At 34.0% G+C, this 21,454-nt stretch overlaps 1 protein-coding gene across 1 annotated transcript in view; it reads left to right on the forward strand.

Moving 5' to 3' along the window:
• The first annotated feature begins 363 nt into the window (after positions 1-363).
• Positions 364-21,454, forward strand: part of HSD17B11 (hydroxysteroid 17-beta dehydrogenase 11) — a 28,051-nt gene continuing 6,960 nt past the window's right edge. The window contains exons 1-5 of the mRNA XM_051963884.1: positions 364-709; positions 4,520-4,627; positions 8,162-8,293; positions 11,513-11,619; positions 17,608-17,745. Of these exons, the coding sequence (XP_051819844.1) occupies positions 500-709; positions 4,520-4,627; positions 8,162-8,293; positions 11,513-11,619; positions 17,608-17,745 (695 nt within the window). The 5' untranslated portion in view covers positions 364-499. The remainder of the gene's footprint in view (positions 710-4,519; positions 4,628-8,161; positions 8,294-11,512; positions 11,620-17,607; positions 17,746-21,454) is intronic.

Consider the following 21,454-nt stretch of genomic DNA (forward strand, 5'->3'; position numbering starts at 1 on the left):
AAGCAGAATTTTAATCTCCATAGACCTCACTAACTCAGGCCGTGAAATCATAAATGCTTCCTGAATAAAATGGAGATGTCAATCATCAACCTTCAAAGAAGGGTTTTTCTGACCCAAAATGTTTTCGTTTCGCGTTTCTTGGAAGAAACGGGAAGCAGTACATCAATATTGGTGAGAGTAAACAACTCACAATCAGGACGATTTCAGAAAATTGGAAAAAAGGTGAAGGAAAGTTAACTTCAGTAGCACAAACCCTTTAAACAGAGCAAACAAGAGCGATGGAGCTTTGCTCCCATCAGGACTTTGTCCCTCCCTGGAGCGAGAAGCCGGCTAGTGAGCAATCGGTCTGCATTGTCATCGGAGCCAATTGCAGAAGACCTCACAAAACGCTGCCCTGCGGAAGGGGCGGAAGAAGCCTTTCTCGGCCGTGTTTGTTTCTCTCATTGAGGAGCTTCCTAGCTCGAGGCGCTGATCTACTGGACAGCTTTTTGCTGCTAGAATGTACGTCGTTTTGGAGCTGCTTCTGCTTCTTCCTATTCTGATTTATTCCACCCTAGAATCTTTTGTGAAGCTTTTTATTCCTAAGAAGAGAAAATCAGTCAGTGGAGAAATTGTACTTATTACTGGAGCTGGTCATGGAATTGGAAGACTCACTGCTTATGAATTTGCCAAACTTAAAAGCAAACTGGTTCTGTGGGATATCAATAAGGTAATAGCACTATTCTGTTTTTAAACCTTTTGCAGGAATGAACCTTATAACCTTATAACATCCCAGTGAGACATGTATGTAGAATTATTTTTATTGCATAGTTGGAAGAAAAATAAATATAGAGCAGTTAAATGTGTTTTTTTAGGGTCATGTGATAAACAGAGAAGCCATAATTCCTAGTTCTTAATCCTGGGCTCGGTCCACCAGTAATAAAACACGATTTTATTCATCTGACTTCCTCCTCCCCTTATTCCTCATTTCCCTGTATCTGATCTCAAAGATCCTCTTATTTTAAGGATTTCACATTCGTCCCTTGCCCAGATGCAAGGAGTGAGAGAAGCCAGTCTCTTAAGCGTCTTGTTCCAGCCTGAAGAAAAAGAATTTGGTCCTACGATCATTAGTATCTTTGATACAGTTCTTACTTGATTCACAGGTGCCATGAACCTCTCAGTAAGATTAACTAAGATTTCGTGTGCTTTGAGCTTTTCTGGCACTGGCTTTGGAATTAGAGAACCAGGATTCAACGTCCCTCCTTTGATGCTTGTGAGCTTGAGCAAGTCCCATAACGCCCCTGCATTTTCATTTCTACTTCTGAAAATGGAAATGGGAAATGGCAGGAGGGAGGCTGGGGAGTGGCGAATAACGGGGAGGTTTACTGGTTTCTGAGATCCTTTAGAAATCTAGACGAAATCACTGAAATCCTGTAAAATACAATGGAATACTTTTTAAATAAAAACCTATTTGTGCTTACTGATGAAAATAAAAGTGTGTCATGATTATGCCCCCAAGCACACAAAGAAAGCCTAAAGCTGACCTTTTTTCAGATTTCTCCTTGCCTACTTTGTTAAATGCCTTATCTTCTAGAAGCAATAAATAACGACTTATGGGTCATACTTTTTGTTGAGTATGTTGTTCTCCATGCCCTAGTAGAGAACCAGGTTTAGGGTGAGGAGTACTAATTGACCCTACCCAAACCAACTTTTCAGGTGCACCAAGGGTTGCTTACCAAGGGTTGTGGATGATTACATTAAGGCCTGGGACATTACTCTACCCTTCTGAGTTCAGCCTATGGAGTTCCTGTGTTGGGGTCAGAATATGATAATTCCAACTTTAAAGTGGGACAGAGTGATACAAAACAAGATTTGAGGTAACTTTTATTTCACTCAGCTAGGAGGATCACTACCTACCCAACCAAAATGCTTAGTCTTAGAGATTTGTAATTGGGTATGTTTTACTCATAGCCATGGAGTAATGAAAACAAGTTTAGGGAGAGTTTAATGATCTAATATAATGAGCTACCTGAAACATTGTTTATCATTTAATCCATCTCACATTTTATAAAAAGGGTAACTTCAAAAATATTAAATGACAGCTAAGGCAGCATAGTAAACCACATTGAGATTTAAGCCCAGATCCTCTGATTTTAGATTCATTATTCTATTCTCAACATCACAATAATTCTATCAGTTCTGACTCACTCATTGCAATTTAGTACATTTTCACTGTTTTTTTAAATAATGTCTTTTCGGGCAGTTATAAATATTGACTAAATTAACAGTAATTTTGCACTTGTCAGTTTTGGAAACACCCTTTTAAAAACTACTGTTGACCTAAATATAAGCTGACCTCAATCTTAAACAGATTATTACTTAAAAAAAAAAAAGGTTTTTTTAAATTGCTTAAATGTAAAGCTATATTATGAATATTTTGTGTGAATTGTTAAAAGGTAATAATAGTCCGATGAAGTGTTTTATTCTCTAAAATTACTGTAATTTTTCTAAGGCTGATACTGTAACTGGAGTAAATTTAATCTCCTTATCCCCCCGTATTTTATAACATAATTAATCATATTTTACTCTCTAAAAGATCTAGACTATAGTCTAAAATGGTAATTCTCAAACTTTTTGTAATAGAGGAAAACTTTAAACAAAATTTTGGAGGAACTCTTGTAAAACATTTTTTAAAAGATTTTATTTAAATGCTTTCTACTAATGATTTCAGATAATACAGGGCTCATTTTAAAAGTTTTTTTTTTTTTAAATCATGATTTTATTCTGAATCTAACAGTGTGAATAGCATTGTTTTCTACCAAAAAAACTTATATTTGGAAACCTGTCTCACAATATTTTATTTCGCTTTGACACATAGAAGAGTTGAGTTACCTGAGGGAAGGGGATAGAATTGTAAGGCTCAAAAAGAACTGGGGAGAAAAAAGCTCTCTGCAGATGAAAATTGCTTGTGTGCTTAGTCCTTATTGAAATGTCTGGCACAAAGTAGGTGTTAGGAAGTGATGCTGACTGATTTATTGAATAGTAGAGAGAGTTTACCATAGCCATTAAATTAGTGACATCATAATTTAGAAACAAAAGATTAGAGATGGAGAACTTAAAGGGGCCATAGAGGTCAACTAGCCTTACCTCCTCAATTTACAGATGAGGAAAATGAGGCCCAGAAAAATTAAATGATTTGTCTGGAATCCCACAACTCATAAGTGTCCATTCAAATCCAAGTCTTCTGATTCCAAACTCAGCACTATACTGACCCTGCAAAGCAATTTTTAAAAAATCTAATAATAGGATAACAATTATATAAAAAGACACTAATTATTTAAAGAGCCTACTACCAAGATATTTCAACATTAACATGTTCATCCTCCATTTGGGGGCACAGTCATTGATTCAGTTCCATTCAAAGACAACTTTTCAGTAATATCATCAAGTTTGATCATCTCCAATAGTTCCCCATATTGACAGAACACAAAAATTGTGTGAGACGAATAGTGTTTTGCCATGTGTACATTGCAGTGCCCTTTTCTATAGGATTCTTTTCAACTATAGGATTCTCTATAGGAAACTTCCAAAAAGTTTTTATAAAATTCATTTTGAAAGAATTTCTAATGAAATTTCAGTTATAAAGAAAGTATTTTTAAAAAGATTTTTAAAACATGCAGAATTTTATTACCCTTTATCTTCACTCTTGCTCCGGCCCTTCTTTCTATGCGATTCATTCTCTTTTCCTTACAAGAGAAAAAATTTGTGACCCTACACAATTTAGTTTAATTCAGTAAGCATCAATTCAATGTCTACTATTTTTAAGGTACTTGTACTAGGTTGAAGATTCAAAGATTAAAAAAAAACAGTCTCTACTCACCTGAAGATCCAAGTCTATGGAGGAGGCTTGGTAGACAAGTACATAGATAAGTAAATACTAAAAATATTGAGTAGGGATAGAGTAATTTCAGGAAGAAGAAGAGCAATAACCACTGGGTCTGATCAGAAAATATCTTACCACCCTAGCTGGTGGTAACTGAGCTGAGCAAGGTTGGGAATTTTAAGGGTGAGGAAGGGAGAGAAATAAGTCTAGGAGCAGACTGTGGAAAAGTACTAGGAGGGAGATGGAATGTCATCTTTGGGAACCAGTAAACAGGTGAGTTTGACTGGGACATAAGCTACATAGGAGAGTAAAATGCAGCTAGCCTGGAAAGTTAAGCTAGAGTCAGATTGTAAAGTCCCTTAAAGATCAAATAGGTTTGTAGCCACAAACAATATATTGTATTACTTTGTTGAGTAATTATAGTCTCAAACAGAGCCAATACTTATCTTTCTAAACGATAGGTTTAGAGAAGAGCATTGAGCCTTCACATTCTACATTTAGAATAGAGTTAATTTTTTAATGTTATTTTTATTTTTAAAAAGTTTTTAAGATTGCTAAATCTATTTAAATAAAATTGCTAACTTAATTTTTAATGATCAAAATACAATGTGGTAATAATTTGAATTCTAGCCTCACCTCTTTTGTCTTTGATTACAGCATGGAATTGAGGAGACAGCTGCAGAATGCAGAAAATTGGGTGCAAGAGCTCATGCCTATGTGGTAGACTGCAGTAACAAAGAAGACATTTACAATTATGCAAAGAAGGTAATAATTCATGTGTAATATAGATGAATGTACCATCTAACTTAGATTGACTGGCTTTTTTGTAACATATAGAAAGCTGACCTGAATTCTAGCCTACCTTGTCTAGAGAGATTTCTATCCTAGGGTGTAAAGGTAGAGTCTTCGTGTTCTAGTTAAATCAAGTTTCTTTCTACTACATCTCACTGCCATTCTCATAGTTTTTTTTTTGTTTTTTTTTTTTTTTTTATGTAACAGAAGTATTTATATACCCTTAATTATTAACTTTAACAGTTGTTACATCTTTATAGATGTATGTATGTAATCATTCTTATATGTACACATATCTTATATGAATCATCAAAGCATAAGCTTTTCTAGGTAAGATAATTTTCTAGCTAGTTCTCCCTATACTCAAAATTTTTCAAAATGTTTCTAATGAATATATTCCTAAAATGTTTCATAATGCAAATGTATATAATGTATATGACTCTAGTCATCACTATGAATATTTATCATTGTGTTAAAGATGCAAATGTAGATATAAATATAGATGGCCAGAGACCCAGGGCTAAATATGGTATTGGTATATAAATATTGGTATTAGTATATGGTGACTGAACAACTGTTTACAATGAATATTTACCCAAGACCACCAAACCATTCTAATTGGCAACAGTTACTTGTGAATACATGTATGAATGCTTTTAAGATCATTGAGAGAGATCATTCTGTTGACTTCCTTCTTCCTTTACAACCATTTCTTCTCCAATACATTGTTTGTTCTAGATGGTGTCTTCAAGGACAATATAACTGAAATAAAGCTACCTTTTCTTCCCCCTCAGATTTCAGAGCTATTTGATTTTCTTTCTTTGTCACAAGATCTCTTCCTTTCCCATTGTCAAGTATTTGTTGTTATGGGAGTTTTCACAGTTACTCACCAGTCAGTATCTTTCAGCCACATGTAAGAGTTTTTTAAGGTAAATGTTTCACTGTTCCCCAGGAGAGCTGAGGGAGCCTGGTTCTGGAGTTCAGATCTGAGAGTAGATATTTCAGATTGAAAGTGGACAGCAGCAATAAGCATTTGTTAAGTGCTTATTATGTGTCAAGCACCATACTAAGTTCTGGGGATAAAAATATAAATAGAAAGAAGCTGCCTTCGAAGAGATTATATTCTAATGAGAGAAGACAGCACATGAAAGAAAAGAAGTCTGGGATGTTTGCAGGACAGATGCCAAGATACCTAGATTGAACCTGATTTCTTGATGAATTTTCTGGATCAACAACCACTCAAAATCGTGTCTTATGAGCCCTGACAATGTGTCTCTTCACTTAAAGATCTATAGTTCAAAGCAAATTATAAATCAAAAGTGAAATAAGTGATAGAGAAGAAGCTATCCTCCATGCACACAGTTTACTACACTAGCAGGGACATGCATTGAGCCTGTGAGGTCAGGGAGCATACATGGCCAAAGTATTTTACAATACAGAGTCACTGACATTTTCTGGATATAGTAAAATTTGCTTTTTGCTGAGCTTCTCTCTCTTAGAGATAACAAATTTGTGTTTCACTTCTGCTGATCACTTCTCTTTCTTGGTGTTAAGCTTGTAGCCCTCGGAACTATCTGGAGTTCATTGGTCACTACTCTCAGGCAGTTAGCTACAAAAGCCTATAGACATATTTTTAAAATATGACTTTTAAGATTTTTTTTTTGTGTGTGTGTGTGTGTGTGTGTGTGTGTGTGAATTTGACAAACACACAAAATTTAACCTTTCCAGCTCAGCACAGGAGTGGTCTGAGATATGGTAGGTACTTAATAAATGTTTGCTCATTTAACTGAGCTTACTAAAAACATAAGATCTTTTGTTCTCTAGCCATGTCCATTCTTGAGAAGTTGAGTTTTTTAACCTAAATTTGAGACTGTAATTATACCTATTAAATTTCATGTGTTAAATTTCATGTGTTCACATTCACACCAGTGCTACTTGAACCTGTCAAGGCCCTTGTAAATCCTAGTAAAATATAGTAGCTCCCTTGGTGTCACCTGCACATTTAGTAAATATTCTATACAATTAATTTTTTTTAAATAGTCAACAGCATTGGAACCAAGCACAAATTTTTGGCTCACTCAACTGAAGGCCTCCTTCCAAGTTTATATCAAATGCTTAATGATTGCTCTGTATCTGGTCCACATCCCTTTCCAGCTTTTTCACAAGAATAATATGAGATATTAAGGTATTTCAAATGCTTTACTAAAAAATCTAAGTAAAATGCATCTACAGTATTACTTTGGTCTACTAGTTTTTTAATCCTTTTTTTTTTTTTTTTTTTTTTTTTTTAAAAAGGGAAAAGAGACATCTGGCACAGCAAGCTTTTGGTGAAGCTGGGCTAACTAAGTCTCTTAGATTATCCCTTCTTTTGTTGGATGTTCCCTACTTATTTCTTTAATAATCTATTCTAGAATTTCCCCATCAAATAAATTCAATTCATCAGGCCTATAGTTTGCAGAATATGCTCTCTTCTCCATTTTGACAAGCGGAGGACATTTGTCCTCTCTTCCTACAGGGCCTCTCCTGTGTTCTATAACTTTTGAATGTCACTGACATTGGCTCAGCAACTTGTCCTTCAGTTTTGTTTTTGTTTTTTCAGTACCAAGGGATAGAGTTCATCTGGTCCAGATAACTTGAATCCATTGAGGATTACTCAGTGCTTTCCTTAGTTGTCGTTACTATTAACTCCTTTACAGCTATTTTTACTCTCGTCTCTTCTGTATGCAGTTCATTTTCCTTGAAAGAGAAATTAGAAGCAAACTAAAAGCTAAATAACTGAGCCCTATCTCTGTTGATCTTATCCTGGCCACCCCAAGAAAACAGCCACAAGTGTCCTAGTCCCTTCTTTGTTTCTCTTCTTTCCTGTAATAAAGAAAAAAACAAAAAAGCAAACTCTCTTTTTATTGTCCTCAGTTTCCCTCACCATTTTTAACTTATTGTGAGCTGTAGGACTCCTGAAATTATTCTTACATAACTGCCATATTTATGTATTCATCCTCTATTCTCTTTCTTTGCTGTCTTTTTCATACACATCTTTTAATTTCTAATTTTTAGATAATTTTTATTCCAAATTTAAACTTGAAAAAATTGAGCACAAAAAAGAAAATTGTATATGAAACCATTAGTCGCCATTTTCCATAATTTGATTTTTAAAAAATTATACAATATCTTTAGACTTTCAGAACTGCTCTGCTTATCTGTTTCCTTTCTTCTTTGTGTTTAAAAAAAAATGTCTTAATAACCCTCTTTTTTAATGACATTATTATAGCTGATTTCCTTTCTTCTCAAAACATGTTGCCCAAATTAAAACATTGCAGGGAGGTGAGAAGAATCTTGTAACAAATAAACATAGCCAAGTAAAATAAAAGATAATTGTGTAAACCTAGGAATTTTTTTTACCTGAAAGAAAAATATATTATTTTAGAGGTATTGTTTTGATAATCATTATATCTAATCCTATGTTTAGTAACTCTTTAATAAAATTTTCATTTACTTTATTTTTAAAAGGTGAAAGCAGAAGTAGGAGATGTTAGCATCTTAGTGAATAATGCTGGTGTAGTCTACACAGCAGATTTATTTTCCACTCAGGACCCTCAGATTGAAAAAACATTTGAAGTCAATGTTCTGGCTCACTTCTGGGTAAGTATAATTTATTTTATAAAATCATTTCATTTGAAATTGTCTTAAGACCAGACTTACAGGGGCATTTTAGAAAGGACAGAAACTAGTCAGAACTGATTATCAGAGCTGAACACATAATAATCTGGATTCTTTTCAGTTCAACACAGCCACACTTTATGAGTTCAGAGTATACTACATGGATATGAGCTAGTTAATGCTAAATTTCTTTAGGGACTGAAGAGATTAAAACAAGAATAGAGTCTGTATCCTCAAAGAGCTTACATTGTACTGAAATTTCCCTTCACCACATACACAGAAAAATAAATACAAATATAGCATGACCTTTGAGGTGTTTATTTCAACTACCATTCTCTTTAAGTCAGCCCCTTCCACTCCCAGAGCAAGGAGATTTACCTCTTTCTCTCAGAGTCCTAGGGATAGCTTTTCTAGAGATTAGCTTTCTAATATTGAAGCTGGGAGGTGCCTTCTATCATTATCAGTTGAAAACCAATTTAATCATTCAGCCTTAAGTAGTTTACCCTGTCCCCCACTACAGCTTATCAATTTATTAGTTAGGTTGTCAATAATCATTAAATTGGATCAATGACAAAGAGCCTGAATGGGGACAGGCAGGGCTTTTTAAATCTAGATCTGTCTTAAGTAGCTTTTTAAAAGGATTATAGTAGTTTAAAAGGAGTATAGTAGAAATAGTTGTTACAAAACGTCCTATTCCCATTTCTAAGTGCCACTTTCCCGCTCCTGAAAACAAACAAACAAAAAAAACTTTGGCTCTCTCATAAATACAGAGTTTAAAGAAAATAGACTCAATTTTGGAAAACATATTTGGCAGAGGAATGACTCTCATTTCCTAGCTCTTGGAAGATCTTTCTCCCAACTTTGTTGATGGTTCTGGAAGTTCCCCTTAGATATGATTTTGTTCTTTGGCTCACAAAACAGATGGTACTTTCAGCTAATTAATGTCTGGAAACCAATGGAAAGATGGGAAGTCCAATATCTTTAACATCATTCTAATCTTGTAAGATTCTCCTCTGATCAAAAAGGTGGTTGGGGGGAGGAGGGAGAGAAGTAAAAAAGGAAATAACCATTTTTTGAAATCCTACTATACACCAGTGGCTTTTTTAAAGCCACTATGTACTATGTGCCACAATGCATTTTACAAATATTTTCTCATTTGGTCCTCAAATAACCCCATAAAGTAGGTACTGTTATTATCTCCATTTTACAGATGGAAACTGAAACAGGTTAAATGATTTGCCCAAGAAGCACATAGTTAGTAAATGTTTGAGGCAGATTTGAACTCAGATCTTCCTGATTCCAATGCCATCTAGCTGCAAAAATGAGTTGAGGAAATACAGGTAATACTAAGCCAAAGCCAGAGTACATTTTCCTTCTCAGGAGTTTACCAGAACACCATGCTTACTCTAGTTCTTAGTTGGTTTTTAATCTTTTTTCCTGGCTAATTGTGACATTTTTTTTCTTTGACCTAGAAACTCTGGGTTTTGGCTATGACATTCTTGAAAGCTTTATTTGAAATTTTCTTTCAGATGGTAGCTTATTTTCCCTTTGTCCAGTGATTCCATTAGATCTTGGCAGTGTTTGGTAATAATTTCTTGTGTTTAGGCATTTGGAATGGTGGGGGGATAAGGTGAGACATGATTTCCAGGTAATCTAATGATTTTTTTGATCTTTTCTTGACCAAGAAAAGGTCCAAGGTCATATGTGTGTATATATGTATGTATGTATATCTTATAATTTCTTTTTTTTTCCTAGTTACCCCTATTCTTTTCTTTTTTTTCTAACTTACTGTATGATTTCTCACCTGATAATATCCCTTGGATCTGCTTTATAATTCATTGGAGGAAAAGTAACTGTTCTCTAGAGTATCCAGATCCTTTTTTTTTTTTTTCAGAAAGAGTTTCAGATTTATTTTAGCAAGTAGCTAATGAATCTTTTCTTCCCTTCCTTTCTGTATCATGTGCTTCCATTCGTTGACTACCTATAACAGATTAGGATATCCCACTCCCTCTTAAGAACTTTTTACTCCTTTATGTTACATTGTAAAATCCATCTTCTATTTTTGCTTTTGCTAAGTAATGGTATCATGAAATAGCATTGCTTATAGATTATCTAGTCTTTTAAGTTTAAATATTTACTAACATTTAAAATTCAAAATAATTATAATTTCATCAATGCAGGTGATCCCATATAATTCTCAACCATTCTATGCCTTTGTGAGTTAATATGGTCCCACTAAATTCATCACATACTAGATAACTCTGTGAGACCATCTATTAAAATGACCCTTTCTTTTTTTTTCCCCCTGGGCTTAAGTCTCTCCATATTTATGTATTTATTTACTTGTTTGGTTGTTACTTATTTGTTTGTTTTTATTATTAAAGCTTTTTATTTACAAAGCATATGTATGGGTAATTTTTCCAACACTGACCCTTACATAACCTCCTTCCCCCCCTCCCCTAGCTGGCCCATGTTAAACATGTTGAAATACATGTTAGATCCTATATATACATACATACATACATATATATATATATATATATACACATACACATACACATACACACACACATATTTATACAGTTATTTTGTTGCACAAGAAAAATCAGATCAAGAAGGAAGAAAAAGAAAAACTGAGAAAGAAAACAAAATGTAAGCAAATAACAATAGAGAGAGTGAGAATGCTATGTTGTGTTCCACACTGTTGCCATGGTTCTCTCTCTGGGTATAAATGGTTCTCTTCATCACTGCAAAATGACCCTTTCTTGAAACCTTTTCCTCTTGATACCTCCTAGAACTTATGTTTCATTGGCATATTCTTGAGAGCATACTCTATGCCATAGTAAGACAAGATTTACTAAAAAGAAATATTTGAAATTTTAAAAAACATTTTCAGTCACAATTCTAAGTAGATCCATTTTGCATGGGGAAATTCAAGTACAAAGAAGGTAAATCAAAGTTAGAGGCAGAGGCAAGATAGATGCTTATATTTTTTAGATTTTCTTATGTTATTTAATTTTTTATACTACACAGGCTAATCAAGTATAACCTACACTTATCATTCATTTTTATTTAACATAATGTTTGATCTTATCAAATTGTGAAAATATTAATTTTTTAAATCTCTACAAGCATGTTATGAATAGATAATAACATCTTTTTTTTTCCTTTTAAAAAAAAAACTAAAAAACTTGATTCAAGACTACAAAAGCATTTCTTCCTGCAATGATGAAGAATAATCATGGTCATATTGTAACAGTGGCTTCAGCTGCAGGACACACAGTGGTCCCCTTCTTATTGGCTTATTGGTATGTTAGAAATTTATTTTTATCATTTTTATTTTGTTTCTTGATTATTGTATATTGTTTCCCCAGTTACTTAAGAAATAGTATCTTTATTGTTAATGGTTACGAGATAGCTAATTTGAAGTGACAGTCACACAAAGTCATTTTTATCATGGGTGTTATGTATTATATACATGTAAACCTTTTCTAGGTTTCCCTACTAAAAGACAATAATCCATTTCCAAATAAGACAAATCTAATAACATTTCTCATCCCTTTCAACATGGATGAGTCAGAGGTAAATGGTTGTTTGTACCATAAACATTGTTCTTTACTCTCAAGAAAGTTCTGATGAGTGAGCCATTGATTACATATATGGGATGCAAATTGTGGATTTCTTGCATTCCAGTGTATACTACTACAGGAAATAATCAATGTGTATCCATTTATTAAGGGCTAATGTAATGAAGTAGTTTTCCCTGCTATCTTGAATAACAAATCCATCTTGCTATCAGCTATGCTATGATTGCTAGGAATAAAAGAATAACCAAATATAAGACTATGGAATGGGCTTGTGTTGTCTGCTTTCCCTTTGTTGCAAGAACTAACATTCTAATTCAATGTCATGCCAAAAGTGCAGAAAGCACATTAGCAGAGTAGGAGGTACACATTCCCCAAGCCAATCCAACCTCCTTTGCTAAGGAAGCATTTACAATTATAATCTGAAAATACTTTGAAATTTTTGATCAAGTCTTGATCTACTTGAATTGACCTTCTGTCTGCTGAAACAAAGACATAGAGATTAAGCAGGAGCACCTGGAAGAGACAAAGTTGTAATTGAGTGACTGGTTAAAGTGAGCAATTCTCCTAATCTTCTAACCATACTCCAGGAGCTCCCTACATTAAAGAATTCTCAAGTTTGGAATCAGTGAACCTGCATGATGCCCCTTTTGATAGTTGCTCTGTATCCCTTTTCTGACAGTGATTAGGAGATATTTCTTGAACAAAAAAAAAAATTGAAGACTAAATATTTTCATTATCCTCAATTAGATAGCAGCACCTTTCCTGTGTTTCTTTTTACAGTTATGGGATTTGCTTTCAACAGAGCTTTGGAAAACTGAAAAGCATCATTTCTACATTTCACTTATGAAAATACCTACACACAAAAAAGGCATCTCATCCTAGATCCTGTGAAGCACCACTTTAAGCTTTAATCTCCAGAATTCTTTGATAGTGGATATGTTACTATAGTATTACCATTCTTTCATTCCTGTCTTCCTTGATAATGATGAGCAATCATAATCTCACATTTTAGTAGATCGTTTCATGAGTTGATGTGACTGAACAAATCATAGCCTGGTAGCTGTCAATTCCCAGATGGTCTGTCACTAGGTCTATAGTCAGTGCTTTCTGACCACAGCAGGGCTTTCCAGAAATTGTATTCCACTGACCATTTTTGAAAATCCAAGATCATTAATAAGTCATGAGCATTAAGGAAAACCAAGTTTATTGAATATACTGGAGTACAATGAGCAATCTACTATAGTAGTAACCTCCTGTGACAATTACAATATGACTCTAAGTCATCATTAGGGCATTGATGCCATTTTCTTACAATGTGGCTATATTTCTGACCTACAAAATAGCTGCCTCGGTAAATAATTCATCTACAGAGTCCTGTTGTGTTGCTTCATCATAACATCAAGGTGACCCTGGATGCTAGAATGCTCTGCCAGGAGAGAACAAATTCCTAAAAATTCTGTCATGCTTGCAAGGTTAGTAAAATATAGTCCTACTGATAGACGTTGTCTACTTTCCAAATCCTAACCTAATTAAGATATGATAGATTTATCAACAGGTGCTAGTCACTTGGTGATGAATTCTTTGCCAATAAAATAATGAAATTATCAGTCTTATGAGCAGCTCCATGGAACTTTTGCCATGACAGAAACATTGCTAAGAATTATACCATTTTTAAAGCATATATAAACAATAACTTAATTGTTGGTACCATAGATGTGGGGCTCTTGTGCAGTGATCAGATATACTACTGAAGTGCGATTAATATTAATATTGATATTATGACTATAAGTGAAACCAGAGAACAAAAGGAAAATTATAGCTGAGTAAAAGGATAGCTCCCAGATCCTCCTGGGACAGACAAATAAAAGAACTGGATCTGTCATGAGGCCAAGTAAGCAAAAGCATCATCTCATGAGATTCTTAATTATCTTGTATTGCAATACTTATAATAGGTTCTTAAGATCATAGGTTTAGAGCTGGAAGGGACAATAGGGGTTATTTAGTGTATAACCTTCAGAGGCACAGAGAGATTAAGAAACTTGTCTAAAATCACATGGCCAATAAGCATCTCATACGAGATCTAGACCCACGTCAGCCTGATGTCATATTCAGTGCTCTATGAATGATATATGCCTCTAGATATTTAGTCAAATCTGTCAACAAATATTTATTAAATGATTACTATGTGACAAAAATTATGCTACGATTAAGGACATAAAGAAAAAAGAGAAACTGTCTCTGCCCTTAGGAAATTTGCCTTCTCGCTGAAGAGATAATGTGCACATGTACATCTGATATACAGCAAGATACATACCAATCAGTCAAAAAGTAATACTAAAGGAAAAGGCACCAGAAAAACCTTCCTCTAGAAGGTCGGCCCTTGAGTTAAGTCCTGAAGGAAATAGAAACTCTGGAAGGCAAAGGAGAAGAGACACTCTTCCAGGAATGGGATTGGCCAGTGAGCAAGACATGGAAACTCATGTCTGTATCATCAAGTTTTCTTGGCTATACCATAGACTGCAGAAAGAAAAGTAATGTGGAAGAACACTTGGAGAGATACAAAGGGGCCAAACTGTGAAGAGCTTTAAATGCCAAATAGAAGAGTTTATAATTGGTCCAAAAAGATCATCACACATCATACCTGAAGCTTATGTGCCAACATTTATTGAAGATAAAATAAAACTAAATAAACATTGAAATTTGAGGTCTCCTGTGGAAGAGGAAGAAATGTATGACCAAAGAAAAACTAGAGATCACTATTGACTACAAAACAGAAAATTTTGATAATATCAAATTGAAAAGTTTTTGTACAAACAAAACTAATGAAGAAATTTGAGGTCTCAAATGCAAAAGTGAGTGAACCCAGGAAAATACAGGAAGCCTTATTTTTTTTTTTATGATGAATCCATCTAAAAGAAGGTAAGAAATTAAGTCAAGTACCAAATAACACAACTCAAAATCAATCCGAATATCCTCTAACACAACAGGTAACTAGTTTTTGATGTGGCAGTCACTTTTTAAAAAGCGATCTATTAAAAAGCAAATCACAGAGCAAGATAAAAAAGATAAAAATCAACACCAAATTAGAAGGATAAAAATTACATATTGCATGCAATTGAGTTTCCTCCAAACTAAGCAATTTAAATAAGCTGTTAATGCCACAAGCAAAAAAAGAGAAATGGATAAAGTATATATCAATACAGGTTATCATCTTCTCCTATGGAAGTTTAGCTGATGATAAATGTGGAAATGTGCTTAGAAAAATTGCACACATTTAACCTATATTGGATTTCTTGATGTCTAGGGAAGGAAGAGGGAATGAATAGTAAATGTTGAAAACTATCTTTGCATGTATTTTGAAAAATAAAATGCTATTATCATAAAAAAGAAAATATAAAGAAATCATAAGAATAAAGATATTACAATAAAACATTTTTTAAAAGTTTAGCTGATATAAGTCAGTTACCACATTGATGAGACCAAAAGGGCTTAACAATTACTTCATCCAGAAAATATTGCCTATGAAGCAAAGAGATACTACATCTGGATTAACATTGATTTAGAATGCAATCTTATTTGAAAAAAATCTGATAGAGAAGGAAAATAAAAGATTATGTGAAGTATTCTTTCTCCCTCCCTCTCTCCTTCCTTTTCTCCTACTCTCCTCTTCTCTTGGGAGATGATTAGTGTTAAGTGACTTGCCCTTGGTCATATAGCTTGTAAGTATCTGAAGCTGTATTTGAATTCAGGCCCTCTCTGATTCTAGAACTAGTGCTCTAGCGTTTTGTCTAAAGTTTGTGAAAGGGTTAGCCAGATCATCCCAAGATCATTTAAAGATGAAATTGGAAAGACAATGAATAGATGAAAATGAAAAAGAATTATAAAGATTTTTATAACAAACTCTTTTCCCTCAATATTTGGACTCTAATATCACAGTCCTTGATATGCTTTATAAGAAAGTAAAAATAATACTCAAAATGGAGATGAATTGAAGAGCTGGTGACTTAGACCAATTGTATACAAAGAGGAGATGAAACAAATTTTGAGCCAATAAGTATTGAAAGATCAATTTTCAAAATGACTGAAATATCTCAGGATGATAAAATCATGGGTCTTACTATTACTCCAAAAAAACTGTATGAGAAAATTCAAATATTTTATAGTTCTACTTTTCTGTCTCCATAAAATTTTTATAAGAATAGCTGAATGCATTCTTTGAATGGGAATTCATTTGAAAAGGAAACCTACTGAATATTCGAGAAGGATTTTTTGTGGATGGTATTCCATAGAACACCATATTTTACAGTTGCACAAGTTATTAAAAAGTATATTCATTGATTGTTAGCTATTTGATTCAGTGGAGCAAAATACTGCCTTAAATAAACAAAGTATCTCCTATAAAGTAATATTTATTGAACTCTGTTACAAACAAAACAAAAACAACTTATAAACAAAAATAATTTTATTTTGCCAGGCTTTGCTTCTTAGTGTCAAACAAAGCATAAAATAGGTATTTGCTATTGTCATGGGAGATATATCTAGTGAAGAACAGAAATAGAGATGGTGAAGTTTTCAAGATGTTTCTGTGGGTGACATTTTGATTACATCAAGTGAAAGAATATTTCAGAGAATCCTAAATGAGATCTATAGTTGCTGAAAAGTTTAGCCTAATTATTCATACAGGAAAGCTTAATTGGATAAAGAATGCCTATTGTCCAGATTCTGATATTCAGTTGGATGGATTATCTATATAGCTAGACTTTATGAACTATATTTCTTGAAGAAATGTTTCAGTTTGGCAGATAGCTTGATTCAATTAAACAAAATGAGAAGAGTAGATTGTATTGCCTTTACCATTCTTTTCAAGACTAAAACAAGTTAAGTTCTCTGAAACAAAGGTTCATCTTTTTCAGCAGTGGTATTCTTAAAGTTATATTATTTAGTTATGAATCATGAAATATAATCTGTGAAGAATTGGAGATTTAGGCTATGTGACGACCGCGCTAGCACTCCAGGATACCTTAGAATCAGCCGGAGTCAGGATAAGCAAAAGTCCTCAATCTTTATTCTTAGTCTTAGACGCAGAATTGAACAGGATGGAAGCAGAATCGCCACAAGCTCTTTCTCCCTCTGCTACCGCCAAAGACTGACTCTAGCTAGTCTTATTCCATCCCCTAGTCCCTCCTACAATCCTCTATACACCAATTATTGAGTCAGCATAGGATAGTGGAAAGGACCATTTTCCAAGCATATGCCCATAGAGTATTGTCCAATCGTTAGTTAGCCTCAAGTGCTCAGCAGTCCTGACTTCAGTGCATCCACTCAATAGTTTCAGCCCTCTACAAGGCTACTCAAGTCATATGATGGAACCATCAAAGATTATACAGGTGAAATGGCACAAATCACATGTTAGGGAGATGTATGATCAGAAAAGGAGATATACTAGTCATGTACAAAGTCATGGACAGTGCTTGGGCCCCACTGATATTCTGACATGGTCAAAAGATATGAGGAAAATCCCTAGTCCTATAGGTGACTGCCTTGGAAGAGATTTGTGGGAGAATGAAGAAAAAAAAATTTCATAAGAGCTGTACCACTTGAGAGCCTATACATGAATGTGAATCTTTAAAAGAGCATATGATGTCGCAGAAATGATTTAGGAGAGATGTCAATGTTAAAATTGTTCCTTTTGTATATTTTCTTCATCAGTTCAAGCAAATTTGCTGCTGTTGGATTTCATAGAGCTCTTACTGCAGAAATGGATGCCTTAGAAAAAAATGGAATCAAAACATCATGTCTCTGCCCCAATTTCATAAACACAGGCTTCATCAAAAATCCAAATACCAGGTAGGTGTAAACTTAGAATAGTTTAAAAAAAAAAAAGAAACGGTAAGTTACTATGACCATCAGCTTCATGGAAATCACAACATCCTAGGTAAACTTTAGAGAAACTTGCCCAAAGATTTAGGTTTGGTATCATGTCGGAGCATAGATGACATAGGCAGGAAAAAAAAAAGAGTTCAGAAAAGAATATCATGTGACAAGTGAATTTATTTACTATATCTTCTCTCCTCATTGGAACATGGAAGTTCATCCTACAGGTGAGTTCCAAGCTAAATTCCTTCTCTTACCTATGTGTATAGCAGGTTTTTAATTCTATTTATTCCCTATATCCTCCCTTAGTTCTTAGCAATTATGACAAAATATTTTTCAAACAAAGAAATAATATGTTTGACCTTATCAGAGATAGGACAAACTCTGTCTAGAACACACCATCATCACCACTTACTTCAAGGGGAGATAAAGGAAAGAATGAAGAAGTAATTACTAGGAGTCCAGAAAAAGACTGACACAATAATGATAACAACAATAACAACTACAACAATAATATGACATGATTGTGCACTGTTTATGGAATCCCATTTAATCCTCAAGTACTACCCCTAATGATATAAGCAAGGAAATATAAGAAGTTGGTTCTGAAAGAGATTAGTTAAAATCCATCTGTGTTGAGTAAGAATAGCCCTTTCTCTAAAGCTCTCCTATTTCAGCCTTCTAACAGAGATCTTTTAAATACATATTTCACAACTTAGCTTCAAGCTACCCCTGACCATAATCATTTAACTCTTAAATTTTACAATAATTATAGACTTTCATAATTTGCTTCAGCCAAAATTCTGTCTTTATTATAGAAGAATGGCATACAATTCAACAACAATACTTTATATATCGTATAAAGCATAGAATTGTACTATAATAAAATTATATAGAATATCTTAGCTCATATTTGCTTAAGAGAATGTCACAAGTATTAAAAATAGAGATGAGAGTCTACATTAATCAATCCCTTTTGTTCCTTCTAATATTAAGGAGCTGCTACTAGGTGCATATAGGGAATTGAGTTTTATGTTCTCTCCCTTTTCTCTATCCAGATATGTAATTTGGACTAAATTCATTCTTGAGAAACTTAGCTTCTAATTGCTGAAGTGGAGGAGGAAAAGGTGCTGTGCTCATATTCTTGGACTTGTTAAGTCTACAGCTCAATGTTCCAGAAAAAAATTTACTTACAGCTTAAGTTATGGCTTCCAGGATTTTTTCAAAAAGAGAGATTAAAAAGATATTTGATTATACAATGTGAATCAGGTATGCGATAGATAAGAGATAATTCTTTTGTGTTTAAACATAAAAGAAATACTAAGATTAGGACAGCAGATTTAGAGCTCTAAAGAACTTTAGAGGGGATCAAGACTAATCCTCTCATTATAAAAGTTAAGTAAATGAAGCACAAAGATGTTGGTGTCAGAGACAGGATCTGAATTTGGATTCCAAGTCCAGCGCTATCTATTAAGGCACAAAAATCACTCATAGCAAGCATTAACAGAACAACTTAAAATAGGATTTAGTAACAGTTTATAATTAATTTTATAATCTGGTGGGGAAGCTGATACAGAAACCCCTCCAGAACAAAAAATAGGTTTAAATTTTTTTTTTTAGGTATTTTCCATTTTGCCTTGACTTTTTCCATGTTCAATTTTCTATCAATGTCTATGCATGAAGTGACCAGATTAGAATCAATCGTCTTCCTGGTAACTATCCTCTACAAAAATGCAAAAGAGTTTTGCCTCCATTGATAGGACTTATGAACCTTTTGATCCCACAAAGTCACCTCCAAGCCTGAACATATCCTTCGTGGGATATTCATCCACCCATTAAATTGTGAGTCCCTTGAGAGGAAAGACTGTTTTTGCTTTCCCCTTGTGCTTACTTAGCACACTACATGGTATATAGTAAGCACTTAGTAAATGCTTCTTTGTTGATCTAACATAAGCAAAAAACAAACACAAAAATGGGAAAGACAGTTTAGGACCTAAGAATAGGTTTGCTTAGTTGTGAGTTCCCCTGCATAAGCTACCATGGTCAAAATGATGCTGGAGAGCAGAAAGACTGGCATTTTCCTAACCTTTTTGGGAAGTCTTGTAGTTACATGATGCCCCTTGAAAAGTCAGGGAAAAAACAGCTATTGGATATAGATTGTCCTGAGACTTAAAAAGATTGGTAATTTACTTGTTAGGGTCACGCAGCTAATAAGTTGTAGAGGCAAGATTTAGATACAGGCCTTTCTGAGTTTGTCTGCCATTCTATCCATATACCATAGAACCTTTTTATTTTTAAAGCACACGCGCGCACACACACACACACACACACACACACACACACACTATATATGTACATACACACATATATACATTGATACTAAATAAACATGCATGTATACAATGTGTATGTGTTGAAATACACAATGTGTGTATTAAAATCTGTAGTTTAGAATAAAGACAAGAAAGAATATCATAATTAAAAGAACCCACAACTGACAGTTTAAGATTAGAAAAACTTAATTGCTTTTGTAAACCAAAATGGGGGGAGATACTGATTGGCTAATAGAACAAGTCTCTAAGTCCAATAGGATTTTCTTGTACAATTTCTAACCAAAACACAAAGAAAAAAAGGAGAAGTTAACTATCCAGAGAGTTTACTAAATTACAAGTTATTGCAACATAAAAAGTAACTGAAGCGAAGAAATTGTCTCAGCCAGGAACACTTGATTTCTTTGTGAAGAAGAGAGATATAAGAGTTAAGAGCAACACCAGTTTAAAAACATGATCATTTTCAATTATTATAGGGAAGTAAGTGGAAAATTTTGAGTAATATTGTGTCACAAGATCACAAAAATCAGTGAAGGAGAAAAACATGCAAAGAATCTCGGCATAAAGCCAGACTAAGAACAAATTATCCCAAGAACAGTTACAGATAAAACTAGAGGAAGTAAAAAAACATGAAATGGAACATGTTTGCCAATAGTGATCTATGCTATCTTCATGAATTACAGTGGAATCCTCTTACTGATATTCTACTACAAAGTACTCAGTGTGCCATAGAAAATGACAATTATGAAGATGAACAACAGGACCCAATCACACAGGTATAGAAGAAACTTGCTGGAGGCAACAAAATGGAATTCAGAGATTTGTTTTCAAAATACCTCAAAGATGGGGAGATTCCAGAAGAATAGGAAAAATCAGACAATAAATTACCAATTTAGTCAGGAATTTCAAAGTCATCAAGGACTTACTAAGTGACAATTCTGTACCAGCTCTGTATTAAGCACTGGGAATACAAATTCAAGACAGTATTCTTGTTCTCTAGGAGTTTACATTCTATGAAGGAAGACAATACACAAAAAAGAAGTTGAAAATGGGAGAGTGGAAATAGGAGAAGGTACTCAGTAAAAGTTGAAAGAGTCCAGTGTGCAACCTGGAGAGACCTAGCCTAAACTCATTCTTAAACTGAAAATTCTAGGAAGAATTAGCCAATGAGAGAGAAAGAGAAAGATGGAGAGTATTTCCAATTTGTGAAATCCAGAAGTAGAGCGAACTTTCAGGGTGAAGAATTTTCTGTGATGTGGTAGAAAAAGTCAGTTGTGTCTAACTTCACAATCAGTCTCACAAAAGTGAGGTTTATTGATAATATCCAAACCAACTTAGTGAACTAAAGACAT

The sequence above is a fragment of the Antechinus flavipes genome, chromosome 6, assembly GCF_016432865.1.
Source record: "Antechinus flavipes isolate AdamAnt ecotype Samford, QLD, Australia chromosome 6, AdamAnt_v2, whole genome shotgun sequence".
Lineage (NCBI taxonomy): Eukaryota > Metazoa > Chordata > Mammalia > Dasyuromorphia > Dasyuridae > Antechinus > Antechinus flavipes.